This window comes from Varroa destructor, unplaced genomic scaffold (assembly GCF_002443255.2).
Source record: "Varroa destructor unplaced genomic scaffold, Vdes_3.0 BEIS01000006.1, whole genome shotgun sequence".
Lineage (NCBI taxonomy): Eukaryota > Metazoa > Arthropoda > Arachnida > Mesostigmata > Varroidae > Varroa > Varroa destructor.
Window position 1 is genome coordinate 7,625,430 of NW_019211459.1, and position 27,018 is coordinate 7,652,447.

At 43.8% G+C, this 27,018-nt stretch overlaps 1 protein-coding gene across 3 annotated transcripts in view; it reads left to right on the forward strand.

The window, feature by feature from the left end:
- Window positions 1-27,018, forward strand: part of LOC111253045 (hemicentin-1-like) — a 166,893-nt gene that overhangs the window by 55,398 nt on the left and 84,477 nt on the right. For 2 of the 3 annotated variants that reach the window (XM_022811884.2, XM_086992142.1), the window contains exon 2: window positions 22,153-22,374. In XM_022811884.2, the coding sequence (XP_022667619.1) occupies window positions 22,153-22,374 (222 nt within the window). Of the gene's footprint in view, window positions 1-21,457; window positions 22,020-22,152; window positions 22,375-27,018 lie in introns of those variants that run through there. The other variant, XM_022811885.2, reaches the window with a different exon arrangement.

The window sequence follows — 27,018 nt, forward strand, 5'->3', positions numbered from 1 at the left end:
ACTGCATACAGGTAGGTACAAATGTACACATTGTACATCGACTTCGCGAAGACCACCGTTCTAGTGCCTCATCACAAAGCTCGCGACTCATTTAGCTCCACTTGAACAGTAACCAACGGCGTTGTTGATTGTTTTTAGCTACGAATCATATTTGTTGTAACATCTGTATATAAGCTAACTCAGATCCACAATATATAGACACTCCTTCAAATAATGTGTTTTTTATGGAGATACAAGTAAATAGCGTACCACGATTTGTATGTTATGCTTGCACCTATACATTTAGACTGGTCTGTACCATATAGAGAAGAATGATCCCTTGAAAATACAGCAAATGGTAGCTTAGGATTTAAGTGCCCAGCATTGTTTCAAGTTTTGACAACAATTGATGACATTTTTGCGTCTTTTTCTGACGGCGAAAGTAGCATAAAACAGACTAGAGCGCTGTTAATATGTATGACAATTTCCGCGTTTGGTTATTTGCTAGCAACTTCGCTCGTTTGTCGCGTTTTATGGAACCTTCTTCTGTCGTCAGTTTTGTTGAACGCGTACTTTCTATTGAGAATTGCGTCAGCATCTGACCAAACTTGTGGTAAGCCTAGTTCTATAAGGCCAGGAAACGAAAGCCTGGGAAGAGGTTCACAAAGGAGTCAGACAACCTTCGCCAGAAAGGCATCGATAGCACAAATAAAGCTACCCGGTATGTTGTTCTAACGTGAAATCGAATGTGGATGGTGGCAATAATTATGGCGGCCAACGGCACTGTTTTATACTGTCGACCAATATAAGTTACGCTAGAAACGCGAGGAATGGGAAGCCTGAGCTAACATCTTTACCCAGATTCAAATCTCTGAACTTGAGAAGTAGAGCTATATGGATAAATATATTGAATGGCTATGAGCTGTATCATAAAAGAAGGTGACTTTAGGTTTCAAATAGAAATGCTTGTCTGTAGTGCAGGGCAAGTAGAAGTAGAGACAAGACATCCTTACAATCAATTTTTTAATAAGATAATTGCTTTATTTCAGATGTAGCCTTTAAAGCAATGCGTTACCTTACCAAGCTAGAGAAACAGGTCATTTCAATTCTTTATTGGATAGGTGTGTTATGAAGCTTCAAAAGGGACTGTTAAACATCTTACGGAAAGGCCAGCACAGAAACCCTAGTTGTCATTAAGATGCATTTGTCTTCCGTCGTGTAACAAAGATAACTTCAGAAGTTGAGGTTAAACATACTTTTTGACAAATCCACTTAACTATATAGATGAATTATCAAACTATCTAGAAGATAAAGTATAGTCGACCATTACTTTTCTTATCGTCATGAGACAATAAAGGTCTTCGTCTTGTGCTTTATTTCTATATTGTGGTATGTAGAAGTTGATCGCTCCTTTGTCATCAGATCCTGCGCACCCGTATAAAACACAGTTAGGTATTTAAGCAATTAAAGCCTAGAGGAATTAATATTCAAAAACTGATAATTATTGATATGCATCAATAAAAACTAAACAATCGATAGTTGTTAAGCCTTTATTAATTAGATTAAATTTTATTAATTATTATTAGAAGCTGCTAGTTTAAGCTATATACAAAGAAATAATACAGCGTACGAAACTGGAACTCACCAGCTCGTGTCTGTTGTATTTACTGGGCATATTTACCATACATTGACATGTAATCTCTTAGATAATCTATCTACAAATATTCACAAATTAACCTTGATTTTTAGTATTTCGATCTACGGCTACTTCATCCGAGATATGACATTCTCGTACAGACATTACGTATTTACACACCACGTAACTCTCTAGAAATCGAGATCTGCGCTTCACTTTGTCGTACTCTAAGCGCTGTATTCTAATAGAATAACAAGCGTTTCATGATTCAAACGTAGTCATTGTTACGTCCGTGATTTCGTGCAATAAAAGCCATGTAAGTCGAAAGCGCCTAGTTCAAGTAGTTGATTCTTTCGCCACTTGCCGCTGTCGCCATTACGCTATGAATGCTTAAACATGGTGATGATTCTAGATTGTGTAGATATAGAGATAAGTGCCTCTGTTTGTGAATGCGTCTGTGTGTGAGTGTCTAAGTTTCGGGCAAGACGAATTGAGACTGCTACGGGCGGAGCGACTGCGTGACGCGTCAGTCGCCTGCGGGTCATTCTCTCGCCTGTTTATGTACCCGATCGAGCTCGTGGGCTTCTCCCTATCCAGCATCCAGTGTGTAACGACATTCAAGACATGGAAGTCCAGGTCCTCTAGCTATTAGTACGCTAATAAGCTTGTGCGCCTTCTTCTGCTTGTCTGTTCATGTGAGGCACAGCGCAAGGGAAGTCAACTTCTCACCGGCACGTCGACCGGCATGTCAACCCTGGTGGCTTACTCGACCATTGCTCCGAACAGCATGAAACACCGGTTATAGTACTGGAGCCGAGAGCAAGATCGCCAACCGGCAGTCGACAGCCGCTCCCAGCGCGTGTACACACACAATGTTCAATTTGACTTGATAATAAGTTCCCGAGGGCTTTGGCAACTCACTATCACCCATCCACTGCATTGTCTAGAGAAAATTTAGCTCTGGCAGGCTGACAATGGAACTCACCAATATTAAGTACAACAACGAGGGCGGCAGTGATGATGACTTTGCAAAGCAGCTACTTCCGTATTATTAAGCGCACATGAGCACTCGGGTACGGTGCTTCAAACAGCTGCCTCGAAAATGGACGCTTACAAAAGCGAATGGCGTAGAAGGCCAGCCAGATCTAATCTTTTTCATCGCAGGCCAAGCTACCAAAACACAACAGTTACATCTGTTTATCTACATATGATAAAAAAAATATCTAATATTGAGATACAACTAGGCACAACGAGATTGGAAAAATCTAGGGGACGTGTTGGATAAATGATTTGTTCATCGCTACAGAATATTTAATTGAGGAAACTTCTATTAATCACTGCTAATCATCTGTATCTAATTCGTACAATTTTTAGATTTGGAACCCACCAAAGTAGGAGGGCTCTTCCTTTGGTCGTGAGTTTGTCGTGAATACCCCCAACTGTGCTATAATAAGTCAATGATGTTGTGTATATTGAAGTGATATATGCAAACCCACCGTACAAAAGCATAATGATTCGAAATGTTCTTTTTTTTTTGGCGAAAACCTTTTGTTCTCATACAGTTTTTTTTTATTATGGAAGCACTGCTTGAAACAGGCGATTCTCATCAAGTTTTTGAAAATCCTTGAAACACGATTATCCAGGTTATAGAAAACACATATCGTTACGATAAAAAATCTCGTTTGTCTTATTAAGGGAACTTAGGTACATTATTCAGTAAATGATAGCTTCACGGTATGACTTCTCGAGATATCTGTTAAAAAAGAGTTACATTTTTGGCGACGACGTCGATGCCGGTACCAACAACGAAAAAGAAGGACTCGTCGTCCATGGAGCAGTTGACCGTTGTATAGGCTCGTTCTTTAAGACCTGGTGCCGGTCAAGTTTGTTGGGGCTGATTTTATTAGTAGGCGTAGTATTATCTCCAAAACTCACTGCTATTCGTTCAGAAACATAACAGCTGGACCCGCAGAACACAATAGTAGGTAGCAGTAAGGAGTCTATACTAAAAAGGCCAAAGAAGAGAAAAGCCCTGATGTGGCTAGTCTTGCTTCTACAATTGCTTTTAGAGTCTAAGCAGCAAGATGACTTGGGAAAACTTGGGGCCTACCGCGCGACAGAATGGGGCTCCCAGACATCCATCTCACCTAGTGGCAGCACTACCGCCACCGCCATTCGCCGTCATTATATTAAAGAGAAGGAGTCCTGGACGACGTTCCAATCTTTATATGGCGAGCCGCAAAAAAGAGCGTCCTGCTTTAGTCTGTTTCGCCAATCGTAGCTGATCCTGGAAAAGAGACAGTGCTTTTGGGGCCGCTGTTTCAGCGGGACGGCGGGTAGAGAGAGGAAGAAAATGACAGAGTCTGCGTGGAGACAAGCCGAAGCCGCTTTGGACCTCAACAGGCCAGGCAGCCCTGTTATTCCCCTGAATCCCTGACCTGTCCTCCGGGGAGATACCGCTATCGTTGTGCCGCTGGATTTCGGAGCCCTCGCTGTCGCATGTCTAGGGAACCCTCTAACCGCTCTCAGCTGCAGATCTTTCTATTGGATAGGAGGCGCCCGACAGAGATACGCCGGACACACATGAGGGCGGTACAAACGAAAATAGGCGACTCACCACACAAAAAAGAGAAAAAGTCAAGTTAGCGGCGACAAGATCGCAACTGTTGCTAATGCCGCTGATGCTGCTGCTGCTGCTGCTCAATCCAATGTCGAAGTCGTCGCATGAGGCTTTAAAGTCTCGGATGACCTATCTTGCCAAATCCTATTGTCTATGAACGGCTGGTGGATGATCATAAATCGGTACCAAATCAATTCGTTTTCTAATTAGAATTTACTTTATCTTTAAACAAATAGAATAATATGCCAGAATACGGATAGCCATATGAAGCTATTTGATTGTCTGTCACCAAATGATGCTTGCACTGTTTGTGACATCGGCCCATCAAATCAATATCGCTATTCTATCTGCTTACATGCTGTATATTTGGTACGGTCGACTCATCATTTATCACATATTGTCGCATCGTTCTTGGGCATACGCCAAATGTCAAGTTGTCAAAGCTCTTCTGAGACCACTTGTGCATTACTTTTATTGTAGTACGAGCAGAATGGCCTCGTAGCTGTCGACGATAGCCGATTACTGGAGACCGCCATATGAAAATAGACATTGTGTGAAGAAAGAAAAACCGACAATTCTCGTCGTCGTGGCGATGGATATCGTTCACTCGAGCCTGTGTTTTGTTGAAGCCGTAACTTTATCGACGTCAGAAATCGAACAAGTTCAAAAGATTTCATTCCCCCTCATGTGTGACTGTCATCGGTATCCGGTGTACCGCTGAACGCCCCAACTTCTCAGTTTTCCAGCTACCGAACGGCCAGCATGTACGCAGCGTCGTAGTTTCGCTCTCCGCCACTCTGGTGCGTTGTTCCTTGTGTAATGTGTTTCGATTTTGCTTCGAAGGCTCCGTCTAGCTGTCCACATATGTTTCTTTCTTTTTTTTTTTTTTTTGATAAGACGATAAAAAAGGACACTGATACGGTTGGCAGATACGATCGTGGAGAGCAGAGCTCCTTTAGGGGTAGACCTGCGATGATCCTTGTGAAGATGACGGCAAAAGGCCAGGCTTAAAGACTCCCCGAAGCCTGACAGATAACCAGCCCGCTAGCTGGTTGCCTGCTAGGTCTTAGATACTGAAAACGAATCTTGTAACAACAGCTAAAACTCTAAGCGAGGTTTAGTTCCTGCTCTCAGCCGACCACAGATACACTGGTTTGATCAGCTTTCCCTGCGTCTGTTCGCAGTTCGCGACCCTTTCGCCGGCAGCAACTCCGTCCTGACGGTCAAATCTCTTGTCAGGTGTTCCTACTAGAGCAAAGCGACTCTGCGCGATAGCTTTTCCTCCGTACGATCTCGCTACCGCTGCCATGGTTACCCCACCCGCTGATATATCTTTTCCGATGCGCGGCATCACAGGAAAGGCACCGCCGCATAAAAGAGAGAATGCACAAGTGGAGAGCATAAGGCGCTAACCGGCGAAACGACGACGAGCCATAACAATGATACAAACGCCATAGGAGCTACGCAAACGTGATCATATAGGCAGCGAGTAGACAGTAGGGTATGGCATATGGTGCCATCTGTGACGAGCCACCGCCATCGCGCTAAAGGGCTGCCGAATCAATAGGGCTACTCCTGTGATGCCTCGGAACTACGATGTGCTGCCCTGTTTGCCATTTTTGATCACCACACGTACAAGCAATTGCCTCTAATGTTAAATTAAGTGGGTGGGGCAGATCATACGATTAGAAGATAGAGTAAGTATCGTAATCATGTAGTTATCGGTAAAAATTATTGGGTTCCTTCAAGGTTGTAAAAGGTCTGCTTTACGTGCTAAGCATTGGAAGCAACATGAGAATTTTGTACTGCTACCTTTGTAAGAAAAGAACAAATATGACAAGTGCAAACTGCGCCATCCTATATAGAATAGTTGTCTATTTTTGCAGATATACTAAAAATATCGCATAGCTCAGGCACGACATGCACTATATATATATATAATGAGTTTTTACAATTTGAGCCTTCCACATACCGACAACCTTTACCCATTTCCTTTATATTGTGGGTATTAGTTAATGTCTAACACCTAGCCGGCGTCTACCGGCTCGCTTCCGCCGTTCGCTCGTTCCGTATGTGCGACGTGCACGTGTGCAAGCATTAGGAGAGGCGGAGACGAGATAGACAACGAAAGGGGGTCTATAGAAAAACCAGGCCAAGCGCGTACCTACCTGTCCATTCTCTGCTGCTATAGAAAAATGTTTTATCCTACTCCGAAGCTTCTTTTCTTTTCCCTCTCGCAGCTCTTCTCCCTAGCTCAATCCTCTCGTCGCTTCCCATAGCCTCAGAGATAGCTGGCTGAGCTTGCAGCTTGTTCTGACAGCGAATCCAGCAAGCAAGGCCGTCTCCAGTGGGGTGTGCCGCCAACAGTGTGCGCTAGCTATTCTGCACTGGGACTGTGGACGGCCCCGCGACTCTACGTCGGACCGTGCTCTTCCTAATGGCCGGCATGCCATGCACGTACACGCAGAGCAGCAAGGACGCAGGCCAGCCACCAAACTTTGGGCCGGCTTAAGCAGGCGGCCGGACGGCAAACAGGCTTCTGCCCACAGGGCCGTGGTAGTCGCGGTGTCACGGCTGCGTCCGGTATTGCCCGCAAAAAGTACCGGCAAGTAGTCGAAAAAAATAAGCAGACGACAATGATGGAGAGAAGGAAACAGATAAGTGACAGAGAGGGCAAAAGAAAGCAAGCGCGGGCTAGAAGAGAGCAGCCGACATGATTGATAACAAGCTTGCTGCATTGCTTTGCTGCAGGTCTGCACGGATCCACGAGTCCCTTTCGAAACGTGTTCGTAAGCCTAGCTTCGTCCCTTCTAGGCCTACTGGGTTAGTCCCCTTTCAGGGTGTATATGTGTGTGGGCAATTTCTATGCTATGTTCTGCGTTTCTTTATGACCTAGGCTGGTCTGTAAGTACACAGTTCAACTTACTGCTATTGCTATCGTATAGCCAGCCCCGAGGTAGGCCATAGACAGGCACATTTGAAGGGGGCTCTGGGAAGGCCGTGCTGAACTGTATGAGGCGTTCAAAGTAAAAAGAGATTCGTTGGACGCGTTGCTGGTCACCGTACTAACAGTCATGTGACGCACTACCCATACTCCCTACATCAGGCGACAAAACAACGGGAGCTGGAGAGGAACATACAGCCTGAAAATACATACAAGTTTGTATATATGTACATATGTATCATATAACATCAAAACAACTGCTTATTACACAAAGCTTCGCTAGACTAAGTACGCCAAAGGCGACTCGGATTGAAGCATAAATGATGAAGGTACCAACAGATTTCTGGGCCCTTGGAGACCTAGCTGCATGTCCACAGAAAAGTGCGGGACAAAACCTGCATAAAAATATGTAAAGAACACGAAATGTTATCGGAAATTATTCTTCTATGCTCGACTGCTCTATAGCCGTTGATTATATGAAATGTCGCATTGAATTCTAAAGGATTTAGGTACGTATATAGAGAAGAAGGTGAATTGGACGAACAGCATTAACAGCTTTTTTCCTAGAAAAAAAAGGACCTAGCATTACTTACCTTGAATAGTTTTTGATGCATCCCTGAGTGTTGAATTGCTTCTTTGTATTGTTTTTAAATCAATTGGCCCCACGGAGTCGATTAGGGAAATCGTCGCATGAACGTCACAATATCGCAAGCCTACAATTACGGTAGCACTCTTTGTAGTCGTACTAGATCAGAGTAGACGGAAGAAACAAACTGCTTGGTCCGCTCATCCGCATTATGCAGGTTCGGCACGTGACATACGGAACATAGTGTCTACGGATAAAATCATACGATTAAAAAGCATCTTTTTATCTAAATATAACCACAATCTACTTTTACTGGACAATTAAACGGGTCAGTGTAGTCGCAGTTCATACTTACACTCTGTTTATAGTCTTAACATATATATATGTATATATATATATATATATATATATATATATATATATACACGCATGTGTAGGTACACTCGTATATGTAAATATACGTGTACATGCATAGGTATATACAGAAAAGTTGTTACGATCTCTATTTAAAAAGCTCTGCTATCATAGACGCTGTCATCATTCGCGAAGTTTCTCCCTGCACTCCCGATGATTTTAGTCCATAGACCATAAATTACAGCGTAATTCTCTCTCTTTCTCCCTCCACCTTTTTAGGTCCGTGTCGACTTGGCGTTGGGCGTATTGCGATATAATACTACTAGTTGTATAGTCTAAGTAAGGACGAAGAGTAAGAACGAAGCTGGAGAAGGGGCATTAGATTCAGTTTCTGATAGCGCGGACATACTTAGCGGGTGCTTGTGGGAAACATCCATTAAGGAACTAGTTACAGTAAGCGAACGTATATACTGACAAAATCCACTGGTGGATAATGAGAATCTGAACTAGGGATGCGTGGGAGTATGTTTCTTACTACTTGGTCAAGAAGATACCGAAAACTCTGCTCCGTACCAACTGCGCGTTCCTAAATCGTCCAAATATCAGTTGTCTTCTTCGAAGTAATTTTTGTTGGCTTCAATGGACATATCGGTTTTTCCTAACTGTTAAAACTATTTTCAAACCCAATTATAGGAGAAGGCCTCGGCCCTGCTTACGTTTTTTTTTTTTGGATATCTTCAGTCGCCTAAAAGCTTTTCCCTTTCATCATGCAACAGCAACATGCAGAAGGTGAGTCGTTGTGTTATCCTCATGAAGAACTTGTGACTTGTACTCAGAATACGGACGCGATATCCTTAAATTTTTAAGCTGATACCCGTTCGTGGCAATATAACCAATCAGCATAAACGCGTGTCATAGGAATGCCGTAATAATCGACAAATGTATTATTTGATCTGGATCTTGCACCTTTTTTCCCTTTCGAATCGATACCCACAATGAATATGCCACTATGCAAAACCTTCTCTTTGCCAGAACTGACACTTTGGACTAAATGTAGTTATTTTTTGTGTACGTTGAAGTTTTCCTGAGATAACTGCTATTGGTTCAGCATTTGAGATTACTTAGATGACATTAAAGCATCACAGTTTGATTGACATTTCAGTTAGTCCACCCTAATCATATGATCTTAGATAAGGCTAGTTACAGTATAGCTAGATGTCCATGAATAAAGCGTTTTTTTTTTTATGTTTTGTTAGTGTATTGGTCATCAAACAAATACACATATCCGAATAACACACATATATATATATATATATATAAGTGTATATAGGTTATAAAACGACTATGATAGAGTTATGTTAATTTTCATCGGCATGATCATCGATTATTATCACACGAGAAAGTCGATTTATCTAGACGAAGCTGCTCTAAATAGTTCAGCCCGTAGCTCGTGGCTAGAAGGGTTTTGCAGGCTAGAGTCTCGTGCGTCAATCTGATGCCGTCTTGCCTGCGTAACGTGTGAACAATGTAGATAGCCACTGGTGGCAGGGGGTAACTATGCAAATATCACCGCGTGAAGTTTGAATGAGTTGAATTATTGTCAACGGTTTGCGAAACGCAATCAATATATTCTACCGTATAAATATCACAGAAACGAGGAAAATCCAGATCGGTCCTTATTGCCCATTTCACTATATATCGTTATAATAGGTCATTTCGATGCTCCTACCTCATTACAGTATTTGCAGACTTGTACAAAGACAATGAATATATCGGTTACCAAATGAGAATAAGCCAAAATAATAGGACTAGTAATCACACGTTATAATCCATTAATACCACTCTGTACAACGGGATTGTAGAACGCTTCGTTGAATACTGAAACCAACATATATATATATATATCTAAATTGTAAACGTTTTTAACTGAACTAATTACCGGCCTATACTATGTTATTGCTTATCGGTATCAATACGTACCAGAAACGCTATAGCAGGCTTAGCGTAGGGGTTAATTTCGGGGCCGGGACACCAGGAAACCCTGCCCCGTACCCTCCCAAAAGGACTTTCCTCCAAAAAGCTGTAGAACTCCACAAAGTGCGTCGAGGTCTATTGGTCCTGTATCCGTCTCCATTGGCTAGCTGGACAACAACAAGTAACTCTAACAAAAGCTACCCTTCCATAGTCGCCTCGCTTACCAGCTGACTGGTAAAAAATGACATCTTTTCCCTTGCCGGGCTCTACAGAGCCAGGCCAGCTTGTCAGCTCTTTAGAACCTTAGTCATCGCCACAACTCTCTTTCGTATAACTCTGTTGGGGGCATCCTTTTTGGGGCAGCGGCTGCTGTGGGAGTTCAGGACTTACCATAAGCTAAAAAGCGAAGACACAGACTAAACTAATGGCCTTCTACCTCTAATAATAAGAACGTAGTAGCGGCGACAGTAGCAACAGCCTTTGCCGTCAGCATCGCCGCTGCTACAAGAATAGATAGAAACGAGGCCTTCGTGGCTCCATCCAATCAGTCGGTCAGCTATAGGGATGCGGGACTATTGCGCTTTGATAGAAAGGGACGAGTCGAAGAGGACGCCAAAAAAAGGAAAACAACAAAAACGCACTGTCTATCTATGTGTTTGAGCACAGAGGTCGTGTGATGCAACGCGCATGTATCTAACACAAGTCGGCTTCGTTCGTCCTCTGAACTAGTCAGCCGGTGATCGAGAGCACTGGCTGTGGTAGTGGTGGTGGTGGTGGTGGGGGGGGGGGGGGTAAGGGGTTCAGGGCTAAAAACGAAATCAGATTGGTTCTAGTCGAGCTTGGGTGGCTGTGCCACTTTTCCGAGCCTTAGTACACCCTGTACACTCTGTACTAGATGGTGCGCTGATATGTAGCCACTGCTAAAAGGCTGAATCATGCTGAAATAGGTCGGATGAATGAGGATTATTCTGCTAGCGACGAAAGCAGAGAGGATGTTTGTTCCACGGCTTTGCGACGCTATTCAAAATGTCGCAATCATGATGTGAACGTATCGTCGTAGTTATTACTAACGCGTGACTAGCCGCACATCATACGTGTCAGCTGTCTGGCTTTTTCGCATAGCTCATTTTACGTTGGATGCACTGCTGATACCGCCACTAGTGGCAATACTACATTCCTTACTACTAATACTGACTAATTTCACGGCAAGGTCAGAAATCGTTTGCAACTACGCTGATGATGACAATGACAACAACAACAGCGAACAAACGAACGAACGAAATGATTACATCAAGTTTTGCTGTATCATCGTCCGACCCGAGAACACGGCCAACGTCGCCCACTTGCTCAAGGCAAGCAGTGTCCCTTTGACAAAGACGACTTAAGACCCACCGCACGCCGCACTGGCTCTATCTAGATATGCTTGCCTTTTCTATGCTACTTCATTGCAACCATGAGTCCAACCTCCGTCGGCTCTCGACTGCTCTAGTACTGATGTCTAGTCCCGTTTGTCTGAAGGGATTTCGCAGCAGCTGTCGGAGTTGGCCCCAGCGTCATACACCCCCTGTATGTGAATGTACTATGAACGCAAAAGGCGGGGGAAAGGCAAAAGAAGAAAAGGACATTTGAAGAGACAGCAAACAAGTAAGAAAATGAACCCGCTTAGAAGCGACGTACAACAATATTCGTTCAGTCCATTTTCTTCACTAAAACGCTAATAAAGGCAATAGAAATAATACCAACACTCGTAGCGATAAATACATACTGGCTTAATGCAACGAAGGGACAAACCGAAAACTAGGAAAGCCGCATCAACCTTCGAAGTAGGAAGAAAACCGTTTTCGGTCTGCAAAAGGCATCTATACGCAAAAATATCCATACACAAAAAGTCCATGGAAATGTCCTCAAGCACACATCCGTACAAACACCCTAGAGCACCTCAGCTTGTAAAAGCTGAAGCAGCAGTAGCAGTAACAACGACGACAACAATTACAACAACAAAATGCAAATACAACGGCAATCATTAGTAATAATGATTTTACGTTCAGCACGAGCATGCGAGAATATATAAGGAAACATCAAATTGCTTGCCCCGTTCACGATCAGGGGGGCATGCGACAAAACAAACCGTCCTGAATGCTTAAGGCGACTGGCGCATGGTGATGGACTCTAGATTCGGCTAAAAGTGTTGTGGTGCGTTGATAGGGTAGCGCTATAGAAGAGGTGCTTACTATCGATGCAATGGGTGCTCTGGAGTTGTGCATGTACCTCGAGGTATATTCCTTACGATACCTTCTGATAAGAGATTTTTTGCAAACGGCTATGAGGCACGAAGAGTCGGGAGCTTCATCTTAGTTCAATGCTGTAAAAAAAAGTGCGTTGTTTTGGCGTGTCGTCTGTTGCGCGCCACGATTTGAAAGCTAGCCGAAATAGCGAATGAAGACAAAGCCGCAATAGCTAATTACCAATAATGAACGAATTCCATGTTTGATTAGATAAGATCTAAAATGTATCAGCAACGGCGAATAATACGGGACAATTTACAAGAGAAATACAAGTCTTATAACATTTGATAAATAAATAGTACAGTTTCTTTGCAAATGATATAGAATACAATGGATTTATTACTGCACCAATGTGAGCGCCTTATATTTGGTATCATTAACTAATCTAGCACATTCGAAAGTACTTCTAGCAAACATGGTGAAATAGAAACGGTTCTAAAAGAGATAATCTGAAAAAGGACTAAGTATATGCATATGTGTAGCTAGTACTAGCGAAAGGTAAAAAGCTTCTACAAATACGCTGCAGCTGAGCCGAACTATTGATTAGGACTCTGAACGGCTGAACATTCTACATATACAGAATAGTCTAAAGTGCGTGCGACGTCTGAAAATGATCTCGTTCAATTTTTGGTTTTTGGCAATGATTGTAGCGGCTGCAATGTCCCATGGGAGGTGGGCGTCGAAGCAGACTGCCGCCTCCTTAATCATCGTAAAATCAATCATAAAAACATAACGCAGACCCACGCACTTCTTTTCACTTTAAGGAGTTTTGTCTTAGTCTTTTCAGCTGTGATAAAATATTAGGATAACTGACACTAGGCCAATAGTTGCGATAAACGAGTTCCTGAATCAATTATAAACTATTGATAAATCTATAATGAGTTTCACATAAAAACGAATTTTACTTCGATAATTTCGTCTGTATATCCGTTCAAGCTAGCACTGTGCCTGGGTAATGACATATAACTACTGATGATAGGAACGTAAGCTGGCAAACTTCATCAGGGACATCTCATTTTTAGTAACAACAGCTTAACGGTAAAATACCCTGGATGGCTCAAGGTTATCTCCAAAGGAAAAAATTTATCCTAATCCCCTCCCCCCTCTCCCCAGGCTTGTCTCTAAAAATTTTGCTGATGATGTTTGCAGTTAAGTTGAGTTATTGGAAAACTAAGGTCATCCTAGATGACGTTATTGGGGCACTCGCAGGATGTTTGTTTCGAACGCGATCACTGTAGTGGCGCGCATGACTTCATCTGACTCGTGGTGTCTTTCACAATCGACCCCATCTGCTGATATACAATTCATCTTAAACCATTCTACGACCACGATTGATGGTACCCTATCCCTAAAAAAATTCCAAATGGTTAGTGGCACAACGCTTCATTGTCCGTTCACTCTCAGCGTCAACAATAAATTAAAGACCTTGCAGTTGCAGATTGACAATCGCCGGACGAAGTAGTAACTACCGGCCACCAAGGACCAATAGTTCCCGTACCCTAAGCACACACAGCGTGGCCTTTGTGGCACGTTGGTTTGTGTATACACACAGTGAGTGAGCAGGCCCAGCTATTGCCAACCCAGAGAGCGCTGTCTGCCCAATCCTTCAGTTGTTCGTAGCTCAATCTTATCCGCCCTATTGGTTACTCAAAGAGACAAGGGCAGGCTACACTGCCTTACTGTGTCTATTGCTTGCTGAGCTCTACAGCGGCGTTAGTGGACCGAACAGACCTATTGACTACCAACGGACAGCGAGGATGAATGGGTCTACGAATCGATCGATTACCAACGCTCATGTGGCAGGATATTTGCCCCCAACCACATGGTTGATGGCCGAGAGAAACTTTTGAGTTGAAAGTGTTCTTTAGCACGAACGACAATAGCATACACGATCGCGAAGACCAACTCCTCAATGCAGCGCTATGCTCAACGACATCATGGTTCATCGTTTGTGCCGTATTTTCTATAGCATAGTACTTGAACAAGCAAACATAGTAAATTGACTGGCGACCGCGTTTTGCGCGGCCTGTATTGCTTGGTTGATACTTTAAACTAAGGGTCATCAACCACGTGAAATAGGCTCAGTTGAATTGGGTGCGTAAGACAGGGAGCGCTGTGAAACAGTCTCGAAGACCATTGTCTCTTGTTACAGGAGGCAACGTCAACACCGTAGTTAGAGGTGCTAGCTTCGTCCCCTGCGATGATGGTATGACCCACGACAATACCGTCCGCCAACCACTGTCTCCTTCAAACACTCTGTAGTTGCTACACAATTTTAGCAGTAGCGAGCTCTCTATGCGGCATACCATCATTACGTAATCATGCCTTTTCTGTTTCTCGAGCGTGTCGAAGACCACATAAATAACACTATAAAGATCCTTTTAGATTTACACCGTTTCAGATACATATATCCACCTAAAGTCATGCCTACATACCCGTTACAACCTCGGCAATCGATGTAACTGCTCCAGCGCAAGGGATAAACTGCCCAAAATTCTAACAGGGCCTTGACCAGATCGTTCGCCTCGATGTGACAAGAATCGCCAGTGACACGCGGGGCACGCAGAGGCATCATAGGTGTGAAGTGGAATAACATAGACTGTTATTGTACTATGCAGCTGGGTTATTGCCTCACCGACAACGTTATAACTACCCTAAACCGTAGAGGATGGCTCAGTATAATAGACGCCCTCGGAGAGATCATGGGGTAGAAATGAAACGCCTGGATTCATCTGTGATTGACAGGTTATCATTCCGTCGACTGTCTACGCGAAAGGGACGAGTGCTCGAACAACTATTGCAGATGCCTATTTTCGCTATATTATGTTTTTATTATAAATTGTGTATTGCATATTTAATAAGGGAATTCAACAATTTTATATGTATAAGAGTTAGTTCAACTTACATACAAACAATAGCCGAGAGTCAATTAAGGTTACCGTAGATGTTTCTCTCGTATCATTTTGCGCTCTGCTTATCGCATTTATTTTCGCAGCAACGTTTGATTGGCATGTATACCAGCATATATTTAAGGTATACCTACATTTCAGATAAAAGTACTTCGTTGGGCGAGGCTTGTTTGTTCTTCTGCCTGCTCGCCGTGGCTGACCCTAAACGAGTAAGGTCCTGTTGTTGTTTAACGGTAGAGGTAGCAGTTGGATGGAGTAACGTAACGAGGAAAATCTAATGATGAGCCCAAAATTTCGTAGTGCACGTATCCGTTTGATGTTGAAACCGCAAATGCCCACGTATAAGTCCCTTTAGCTAAATGCGACTTACGGCCAAAACGAATACAGACTGTTTGAAGTCTGCTTTATAGATTTGGTTAGCATAACGAGTTAAACAGTTGCCACACCAACGCTGCAAATAGGACAGTCGATCGGAGAAATAACTGAGAAAGGACAACGGTGTCGAAAAAAATATAACTGAACCGTGCGTCTGGGACGGTGCAAGCTATTAGCGTCACTTTGATACCAATGTGACGCCACAGTTTTGTTACTAGCGTTTTTCAGTAATTATTTGCACTTTTGCCCCGAGATTGTCTATTCCTCAGGTCTTGGTTATTCTGTTGATGAACTATCAGATGCCCATCGTAAGTACTTGTGCTGACACACACTAAATAGAAACGAAATAGTTGAATTCTCGCTATTCTTACTACTTGTTGCTTCAAATGTCATTCGTATGTACCTAATCACGTTATAACTCTCATTGTATAACTATGATCGCGCATCCGTCGCCCTGTTATTGATCATATCTCTTGTCGTTATGATAGCAAACAGAAATACTAGTATGTGAAAGATACGATAAAATGGAAACGCCTAAGGTAAATACGTGATCAGAGACCGAAAGTGAACGAGGTATCTTGCAGATTCCCATGGCCTATGCCAGCACAGAGATAGTACAAATAATCGAGACTTAACTGGGGTCGGTTACTAGAGATAACAGACGAGATCTATAAGTAAATCTCGATATAACTGCATCAGTGGGGTTTCCCTCTTTATTTCCTGGTTTCCCCGTTCACACCCGCCTTCGAACCTTCTGGTTGCCTTTGGTTTCACCGTCTTCCTCGGCCCATTGCCGTTGCCTACCATCATTGCCACTGAAGTTGCCACATTTGTTTTCGCTTAGCTTTCCGACAGCGTAAGGAGACAGGGGCAAAATGTCCTGCTGTTAGGCTAAAGAGGGGGCAGAAGGTGAACACGTTGACGTGGACTGGGACGTCGGACACTAGCTGTAATGGGAAGGAATGAGCAAGATGTTGGCTGGGGGAAGTCGTTGGTGAAGCAACGTATCCCAATTCGGTGTTGCCCGAAGCTTTTCAGGGCTTCTCAACGAAGGTCTTCCACGTAGGAGCATGACAGCAAACTCTAAAGGCGATGGGGATGTGGCGAGTGGATGGTGTTAGGAACGGGGAACTATAGGGCTGGGGTACGTGGGTTATCTATTAGACGACGCAGAGAGGTAGCCGGAGGTAGCTGGTGTAACGTTGTTGGGCAAGAGATGAAGCGTCGAGCGAGACCGGACCACTGTCGAGACAACGGGATCGGGCCAGGCAACGGGTAACGGGCTGGCGAGTTGAAGGGAGCCACTCTTATAGCAAAGACGTTGTGTGGGATCAGTCGACAAAGGAAGAATGTTTGTTGTAGTGCCACTGCCGCCACGGTTGATCGGCCATGTTGTTCAGAGGGTGTTGTACAGCTTTGGTTGTGCTAAGGCTTGCGTCTGTCGTTCTTTGCCCGTATTACAACTCGGGTAGGGAGCAAGGCAACTAAAGGGCATGAATGATAGAGAGTTGAGTTGGAGCGACGGGAATATAGAGGTATCAGGAAACTTCCGTCGCCCCGTCTGGCCGTTCGCTCTCATCTGTCGCATTGGCCAAGGGCACAACAACAAAGAAGAGAAACGGTCTGCCTAGTGATCGCATTGTGTTGGTTTGCTGCATTACTGTGTTCTCTACTGTCAGCTGCTGCGGCCTTCTCTCTGTCTAACAGAAGAAGTAGATGCCCCTCTCACAGTAGAACAGGTCGGTTCAGCCAGAATCCTAGGCCGTATCAAGCTTCAAACGTACCCCTAACGAACGAGTGAGTGCACTGCACCAAAGAGCCCCGAAAAAGCAGACGGGACAAGTGTAGCAAGGAACAAAAGGAGCTCTTTACGAGCACCGTAAACGATATTTCGCGTGCGTTTGGCTGCCGGTTGGTGGCTGTTTCCGCTACTGCTTTGTACTAAAGGAATGGGCGAATGAAGCGAAGAGAAGCGGAACAGGAAAAAAGGCAAATCTACGGTTCGTTTTGGCGCCATTATTCAAAAGTCGATTAGCAGTGATCGACGAAATTCGATCGGTTAGAAAGTACAACAGATAGTTAATAGGAGCAGGCTATAAAGTGATTGCCTTACGTGGACTATGTGTCAATTAGAGTGGGAAATTACACTACATCTTAACTGATTGTCATTTCCCATTTGTAAAAGCGACTAGTCAAAGGTAAGGGCGCGAAATTGTATATCAGTAAGCTGTTGAGTACCCCTCAGTCAGAAAGGTATAAGTCTGATACGAATTTATCGCTAAGCTGGACCGATAAGTGTTTACAAATGAAAGCCACCGGCAAACAATCAAGTTATTTACCCTCGAATGGATCTTGTTAAGTGTTGTTTGGAGATTTTCTAGGCGCCCAAACGATCTTCATGGGGAGGATTCTACTTTTGACTTTTAAGCTCTGCCCCGAAAAAAGGTTCAGGAAGAACACGTATATCCTGTCGAGTATTCTAGAGGCTGTACGTTATATATTACACCCTAGTGGCATTATGGTTCGTAAACAACATGGCTTACTTTGCCAGCCATTTACAGTAGGTGGGCGCTTAATTAAGAACATTGGGTCGAATAGAACCTGTCACATTAAAATAGCAAATTTTCAAGGGTGGAAATTAAAAGCATGGTGGGTGTATGTAGAACTAAAGGTAGCCCAGTTTTTGCGATAAAGCTTTTTTGGTCCATTTACAGCGAAAGATATATTTGTAGTTGTCAACAGAAGCAATTACTAATGATAGCAAACGAGACCGAGGATTCGGTAGCCTATTCTCTTTCGATTCTGCTGAAACGGTACATTACGTACGTATAATTTTAGCACAACAGCTATTTCCTTATCATTTGGGTACGTAAATTAACACGTAACTCTATATTCGTACCACAATTTATGGACAGACGCCGTTGGACAAGAAATAAAGGAAAATTACAGACTTCGTCTCCACGTTCCGTTGAATGACATGGCGAGTTTTGGAATAACGCATGTTTGTCCTCAGTAGCGCTGGCATCAATAGCCCGGCAGTAAGGTGATCTACCCAAGATACCAGCGTTACGACCGGCACTAACATAACTCGTGATTGGGATCTGAGTAAACCCACGATTCATTTGTAGACAATATAAATTTCTCTGACGCGGTGGCTCGCCAATTCAGCCTTTAGTCCTTTTGCCAACATTTTCAGCCCAACCTTCAGGCTACACAGTTTTTAGGACTTTTATCATTAAACGGGTTCATTTTCATATTCAACTTTATAAGGCTTGAAGCTTAGCCATAACTGCTTCATCGTCGCTAAGCGTATTTACCATACCTAGAAGAAACACTGATTTTGTGGATTGCTGTTGGATCTATATTTTGGAAGCGGATATTTCGTCTTCAAAGCCATATCAAGGCTCTTGGACGAAATGGGTCTTCAAACTTTCCACAAATGTCAAATATAAAAAACTGCTCGTATCGTTTCCACATCGGCAGTCTTTCCAAATCACTAAACTGAATTGCAGGAGCCGTTGTAATAATACGCGTTGTGAGAACTCGTTAAAGAATACCAACTATGATAATGTCGTAGATTGCGTACACCTTGTTAACCTGATTTGTAGGATAAATATTACCCAGTTTTAACTTCTGTTAAATGTTTATCACGGTGGCTAAATCTATCAAATATATTTTTGATGATCTTAACAATAAAAGACGTTTTAAGCTGAATAAATGATTAGGTGACTGTGAGGCCGAGTGCAAAAGTAGCAACGATGCAAATATTCGCCAAAAGTGTTTTTTTTTTTTTCCATTTATGTGAGCAATCGGGTGCTACGGTTCAGTTCGAGTGATAGGGGGGTAAGCAGTGGGTGGCATTATGCTCCCCGCAGTCTTGTACATGGCTTGTCAAGCGTCGACTAATTGATCCGGTTTAGCGTACAATTGGAAAATATTCGTTAGGTCCTTCCTAACTTTTGCTTGTTCCTAGTGGATTTCGTGCTGTCTTCGTGGGCACTACTTAAACCCCAGCGTTCCAAATCATACTCATCGCGTGCCTTCTAAACCCTCTGAAGAGATGCAACATCGTTAGATGGCAGAGTTGTCAAAAGAATATAAAGTACACTATATATATACACAGTGTATTCTTTTGACATATATATATATATATATATAAAGCGTTGCTTTGCTACCATTTAGCAGATGCATTTAAAGATAGATAAGTCCTATGACATTCGACGAGGCCTCTCGCACATAGAACATTTATATCAGTATTTACACTTCTAGCGAGAAGCTATGCGAAATGTGAGTATCTGTATAAAATAGGTCTAAAACGTGGGTTGTTTAGAACCAACGATACTAAAAAAACGAGTTAAAAAAGACTTCTGTTCGTAGGCGGGCGTCAGTCAAAACGTTTGTAGCTTAGCAACGCAGCGTATAGGATCCTTGCAAATGGTAATCCATAGTACATTGGACGTGTCCAGCTAGTATCCAATCAATTTCACCCACATAGGCAGTCTAATAATACTGAACGGGATGTACGTCGCCTAAGAAGGCACTTTTGCTGACCGTAAAGTCTGAGGAAAATCAGAAACTAGTTATTTGTGGAAATATCCACTCACCACTGGTTTCCTGCCATATAGCTTTCCAATGCGAGCAAACCTATCCGGCTATGAAGTCAGACTTCACAGGCTCGAGCACAGTTTAACTATAAACAAAGACATACCAGGCAAATCGAAAACACGAATGGGTCGAAGCTCTGGAATTGGAACTAGAGGATAACAAACAAAGAAGATCGATTTGGAACTGTACGTTTTCTCATTCAAATCTACAGGGACACAGGCAAACTGAAACAGTCTGGATTTGTCGGTTAGTTATTCAAAGTTAATTTTCTGATCGAAGTTCCATTAGTATTCTCGGGTAGTTCACTGTAAGCGATTTGGTACTTCCCAAAAGTACATAATAGTTCGCATAATAAGATCCATAATAACTAATTTAATAAAAGGTACAACGTAACCAATCCATCGAAGGTCACAACAACTTGTCTACCGGCTACCTTTTGAGGCAATCGCAGCAGCGCTGCCTTCGCAGTCACAGCCACCCTCGAGCTCCAATGGCTGTATGCAGGCCACAGTTTGTTGACAACATTTGTAAATATTGTCGAGTAGCAACGTAACCTGGCTTGGTAGGTGATCGATTTATTCGCACTTGCTTGGTTTTCATGCCTAAACAAATTATCCAAGTAGTTGAGCGTGTTCCCGTAGGCGACGCTGTAAATCGTAGCGCACGACATCGCACAATGAAATCAATAATCCGAATTAAGTAAAAAAAAACCTATATTCAATTGGGCTTGGAGTATCTCTAATTGAGCTCGTTCTATCGGCCGGGTGACTGTCCATCGGTCTATTATGTATAACGTAGACATATTTTAAATTCTAGATTTTAACATATATTTTGGTTGGAAGTTGAAGGTAACGTCACTTGACGTATGCCTTTTGCCACCCTATAATTGAAGACTGAGCCAAACTCCCACGTAAAAGCCAAAAACCCCTTTGTTGAAATGGATATTTTTCTAATTCTAGGGACTAAATAGTAACTACCTAGCTCTGTATATGTGCTCAATCACGCAACATGAATACGCCCACTTTCCACCAATAACCTCATGTCTGTCACAGGTCAGTGACTAATAGATAACTCAAGGGATGCAACTGATAATTAAACGGCAAATGTTATTCATACGTTAAGAAATTGACACAAATGCAACCTCACACAGGCAAAACGGTAACGGCGAATCTCTAATAGCAAAGAGCTAGTAGGCTTTTTCTACGATGAAGCGGAAAAGATGCTGATATCAAAAGCGAACTAGAAGTCTAATGGGGCACCGGTACAAAGGAAATGAGCGGATGTTCTTCGAAGACTAAATAATGTTTTTTAAGCATTGTCTCTTTGATGAAACCCCCATGCACTCCCTCGATAAATGTCCCGTCTTTCCTACCTACCATCTCCTTTTATCGTATTATATGAACAACGAAAATAGCCTCCGCTCAATTTGCCCCACGTCGGCCATAATCTCGTGCGAGCTAACATACTAGGGTACTCAGTGTACCTAATGCTGCTTGTTAGCTTAAAGCCACCAGTATGCCGGCAGCAGCAATCACAGCAGCATCAGCCATGTTGACCAGCGATCGTCGAAGTAGATTATTAACGCGCGATCATTTGAAAACGACGCGAAGCGCCAGAACCGGAATCGAGAAGGTGAGACGAGGAAGTAAGTTCGGTGAGAACGCCCGGCCAAAAGGCAAAGGGACGGGATTTAACGAAAATCACCCCACAGGTTCCTATTGCTGATTCGGTGACTCAACGTCTCGTTGGCAAGTAAGTACTAAATTGCTGAGCAATGAATCCGTACGTAATAACTATAACAATGCTGATATCGTTCGTTCGGTGTTTTTTTTTTTTCGTTTCATTCATGCTTGCTTGTCTGCGCTACCCACGCCAATATTCATAGTGGCAGATCGGCAGCACAACGCTAGCGGTTTCGTGGGCAGTGCGGCGACTCTTCCGTGTGAAATAGATGAAGCGCATTGCGGCCGGGTATATCTCGTCACATGGACGAAACTGAGCTCGACGCACGGCCACTGGGAACGTGTCTACCTGTTCAGTAGTAGCAGCACCGTAAATCGGGTGCTAGGACCTCTCGCGCATCCGGACCGAGCTGCCTTCCACGCCGGTAAGTTTAATTGAGCAACCCCCCACCGTCTCCCAATCAAACTTTATACCGTATTAACGAGAATACGCCGATGCGATAATGCCTAGACATATACATGTTAGGGCGTAGCAACATGCCATGGTACAGATTCCACATGTGGTATATACGCTAGCTGTGGCGACTGCATATTACAGGAAGTTACAGAATTTATTTACAGATAACTGCAGAAAGTCTTTCACATAGTACATAGAAAATGGAAAGAAGAAACTGATTTAGACATGTAGATATATAAATTCTAAATCTGCTTTAAGTGACTCATTTAAAGAAATAGATCAGTCAGCTGCTACCGATGAACAATATTTCACAGGCTTACGTATCTGTTGTTTTGAAAACAAGTACGGTTTTTTTTTAACTTGTGCTTATTTGTTTAGGTGCCCCCACGCTACGTAAGTTCGTAGCGCCGTAGATAATACATGTATATAGCAGCTTCTTATCAAAATGTTTAGTGATCAATGCGTTTTTGCTTAATATGTACCTGTCGAACAAATACGGCATTGAATATAAGTTCCGTTCCATGTTGACTTGACCCCAACACTACGATTGACAGGAGGACGGAAGCTTTCCGACTTCTTTTACATTGAGAATTAATCAAGCAAAAGTTTAGCAGTAACAGTTATAGCAATATACGACGTTCGCTTTTTTTTTAGCCTTTACCTACCTCACTATTATTAGGAAACTTTTGCTTATAGGAACTTAGTCAGCCGACAACATTGGTTCTTAGGGCATCAATTTTTAACTCAGATTTAAACTGTGACTCGTTGTACTGACTCAACACGTCCATAAGCTGCCCATTCATTGCATAGGGTTTCATCTTGGGACACCTGAACTATTGCAACACCCACTCGCTATCCGCTAGTAAACAGAAAAGATATGCTACAACAAAATATTCTGACTTACCGCCCATCCTACCGCTCCCGATCCCCTGTCCGCCTTACCCTTAATTATTTCATTGCTAGCTTTCTAGACCTAATCGACCGGCCTCTCAGCTCGTCGAAGTCGGGCTGTTTCGTCGCTTCTGTTGGTAATGGACGCATCATATAGTACGACCTCTGAAGGAACGATGGACGACTAAATTTCAAACTATACTGACATTATGAGTTCGATAACTGCTAGCCAGAGCGATGCCATGATAACAGCATTTGCTGAGATGTCCTTACTGCAATGACTGCTGTTTTCAAGTAGTACCAATGGGACCAGAGTAGTAACCAAAATATTGTAAGAAGCGTGTGACACTGTCTTCCTGTTCTTTAACGATATACTGTATAGGTGGTGTTGCTAGCGTAAACCATTACAAGCGTATGCTTTTATCCACGATCAATCGCTCGAAAAAATACGAATTCTCGATCTGACTCGATCGCCGTAACTAGTGCCGATACTGTGGCCGGCAAGCACGAGGTATTGTACTTGACTCAGGAAAGCTGTGCGAAGACAGGGACGGTAAGAGAAATTGAAGCGCGTCAGCTTTAGCGCGCACCAGAAGCGGTGGAGTTCAAAACAGTGTGAGGCAAGCTGGAACTACATTGTCTGGAGGCAGCCCAGGCTTATTCTTCCGATACACTCTTATATTTGTAGGAAAAGAAAGGGCTAATAGTTACGAGCGAATGCCACTGAAACCGTTTCTTAGCTAAACAGCAAATTACTTGTTTGCTCCCTTTAGTATCCTCTTCTCTCGAGTTCTCCTGCTATTGCGTGCAATCATGTCAAAAACGCAGTTACTCTAGTAGGGCAGACCGACACTTTTCCTAGCATCGGCATTAGCAGAGCCGCCACCGCTAAATTGGGTTAAGGCTGACGAGAGGAAATGGCGAGAGCCATTTAACTGAAAAGCGTGGCGAGGATGGGGGGAGAAAATGATAGAGGAGTAGGAAAGTATAAGAATTAGATTTTCTATTTCTCTCTCTCATATGGCCTACGTACTTATGGCCAAGTGCATGGGGAATATTTATATACATAAACACTATATACATACATATTTGAACTTGGATGGGTCCATAAGAAACGCCTGAGTCTACGTCAATGCAAAGTGCCCTTGCCGTGCACGCAGATACACATGGTTCATACATACATACATATAGGCGCGGATGAATATGGCTTTAGAAGAAGCATACCATCACTACCAACAACGGTACGACCACTCCCGCTGGTACTGACCGGCAGCCACCATGCGTTGAAGCAATGCGTGCAATTTTTTGAGGAAACTCACAGGGCAACGGCTGTTCGGCAAGCTGCCGCCCATGCGACTCCTCGTAACATTGTTGTTGAATTTGCAAGCCACCCTCCGTGACGATGCGGCCCGGTCTTACTCGACGCCCCGCGCAGACTATACCTTTCTGACCAGTCGTCTTCGTTGTCTTCCAGCTTTCCACGCTCTCTACAGTAAACCATGGGGCTCGCCGATTTGAGCCCATCCGCTGACTGCGTGGGCCTACGGACCACTCCACTATCCTAGCTATAGTCATATTTTCCCTCCTTACAACGTCACAGCCAGCAGCCGGTGCGGCGGCCTAGCTAGCGACGCATATCGGCCAGGATATATAGTTTTTCGTTTTTTACCACCTCATTCACTTTTTCTTTGCTCCTTTGTATCTGACACGGGAAGTCGCGCACAGTAGCTGGCCAGCCAGCCAGCCAGCCAGCTCTCTTGTCTCGCATTCGTTTCGGTGCCTTCGGTGTTCTCTAGGCGCGGCTGTCTGCGCTCTTCCAACGGTAGCAGCTTTTGCGTATGCGTGCGTGTGTGCATGGCTGCTTTGTCTGCGTGACTCTTCTGGCAGAGCCGTGTTTCTCATTGCTTAAACGTTAGGTAGCAGGGGCCTGTCGGTGGTGGAAGTTCAGAGAGCCATCCACTGTGCCTATATTGCCTCTTCAGTCATTCTCTTTATTTCCAGCGCTTTGTTCCTTCGTGCATTGAGTACACATATTGAATAGTGATTTTTATTCCTCGAAATCTCGATGGTCCGCAGGAGCAGCGGTAGAAGTCAGAGTAGAGGCCGTAGCAGCGAATTAGAAGCAGTAATCGATAGCCTCTGCTGCCGAACGAAGCCGCTGGATCCAAATATCAGCAATGGCGAGCTAACCTTGCCCGCTGCTATTTCTCCTTTGCGATGTTGCCCCCTGCACCCCCAGTTGCAGTCTTTCCTGCTGTCCCGCACTTCCGCTTAGCCCGCATACGAGTACCTCCACCCAACAGCCTCAATTGCAGCAGTCGACTCTCCTTAATTCGACAAGGCCGCGGCTGCTTGTTATTACTGCTGCTACTATGACCGTCGAGCGCTGAATCCGTATACGATTCTGCCTAGATGGATGGAGAATAGTACCAAGCTTTCGGGCATTCGTAGTCCGTTCGGCGGTCCGAAACGCATTCGGCTCAATGCTAACATCAGACGGAACGCTTGGTAGCGCTAAAAAACGTTTACACTATAATGAAACTACTTCAGCGATCGATTTTTTCTTGGCTCGTTCATCCAGCTAGTCAGTACGAAATTTATTAAGCCCAAATGGACTCATACAGACACAAAGTATTGCATATATGTATATACTTAGACTTTAAACATTTGTCAAACACTGCCCCGTATACTTCGTCCACTTCACAGACTCGTAAAGGGATGCTTGCCCTCGCAAGCATCGAGCAGCAGTTAACAGCGATTGCCCGTCAGTCTGGTCTCAGCATAACTGATCTCGTGACCAGATTATCGTATAATAGTAGTATAATGCTGTCCGTTACGACCAATAGCCTGACATTTCTTGTCGGTCAGTGCGGAACAAACGGACGTCTCTATTCGATCCCCATTCTGGAGATTCCGCTAGGGAGCAGTATCAAACGAGCTTTACTAGCGCGATGCGGAGTATCGTCTCCATGGTGCCCATAGTTGCAACTGCCCTGCGCCTACTCTGCCATCACCGCTGCCACCTTTGCTAAACTTGCTCTTATTGCAAGACGACGATGGCATTTCGATATGCTCCAGTGAGGTCGTCGTCCAGTCAGCAAGGGCTGCAGTTCAGGACGCAGCGCCTGTCAATCGCCTGCGCAAAGAAGGACGAGACGAGGCGAAGGCGTCCCCATTGAAATGGGGGAAAGCTCAGGGGTCGGGACGAATTGAGGGGAAGATGGCTGGTGAAAAGTCTGGGTGAGTATAATAACGTGGGAGAACGCCGAGAATTGGTAATAGTAGAAGTGGTCTTGACAATCGCAGCAAGGGGAGGGGGGTGATGGTAGAAATGTGATGCTTAGTTGACAGCCAGACAGACAAAAGCACTTCACAATAGAAAGAGAGAGAGAGACAGACTATGATAGAAGTATTCCTCTAGTCTGCTATAGCTGGAGGTGATCATAGCGATGTCGGATGTCATCAGACTGTAATCCACAGCAGTGCTATAGTTAGCTAGAGACTACCAACTAGCTTGATAGATAGCTAAGCGCCTTATTTGTAATTCTTGACATATTTGTGGCGGTGCAGACACAGACAATGTCTAGCGCGTCTCCATCCTTGCCTTCGTGTTACGCTTACTTACTACCCGCTGAGTGTAGTCATGGTCATCTTATCTCTAACTTGCTATGACTCACTACCTTGGTATGCTTTGAAAAGGAAAGATTTGAGGTTTGGTAAT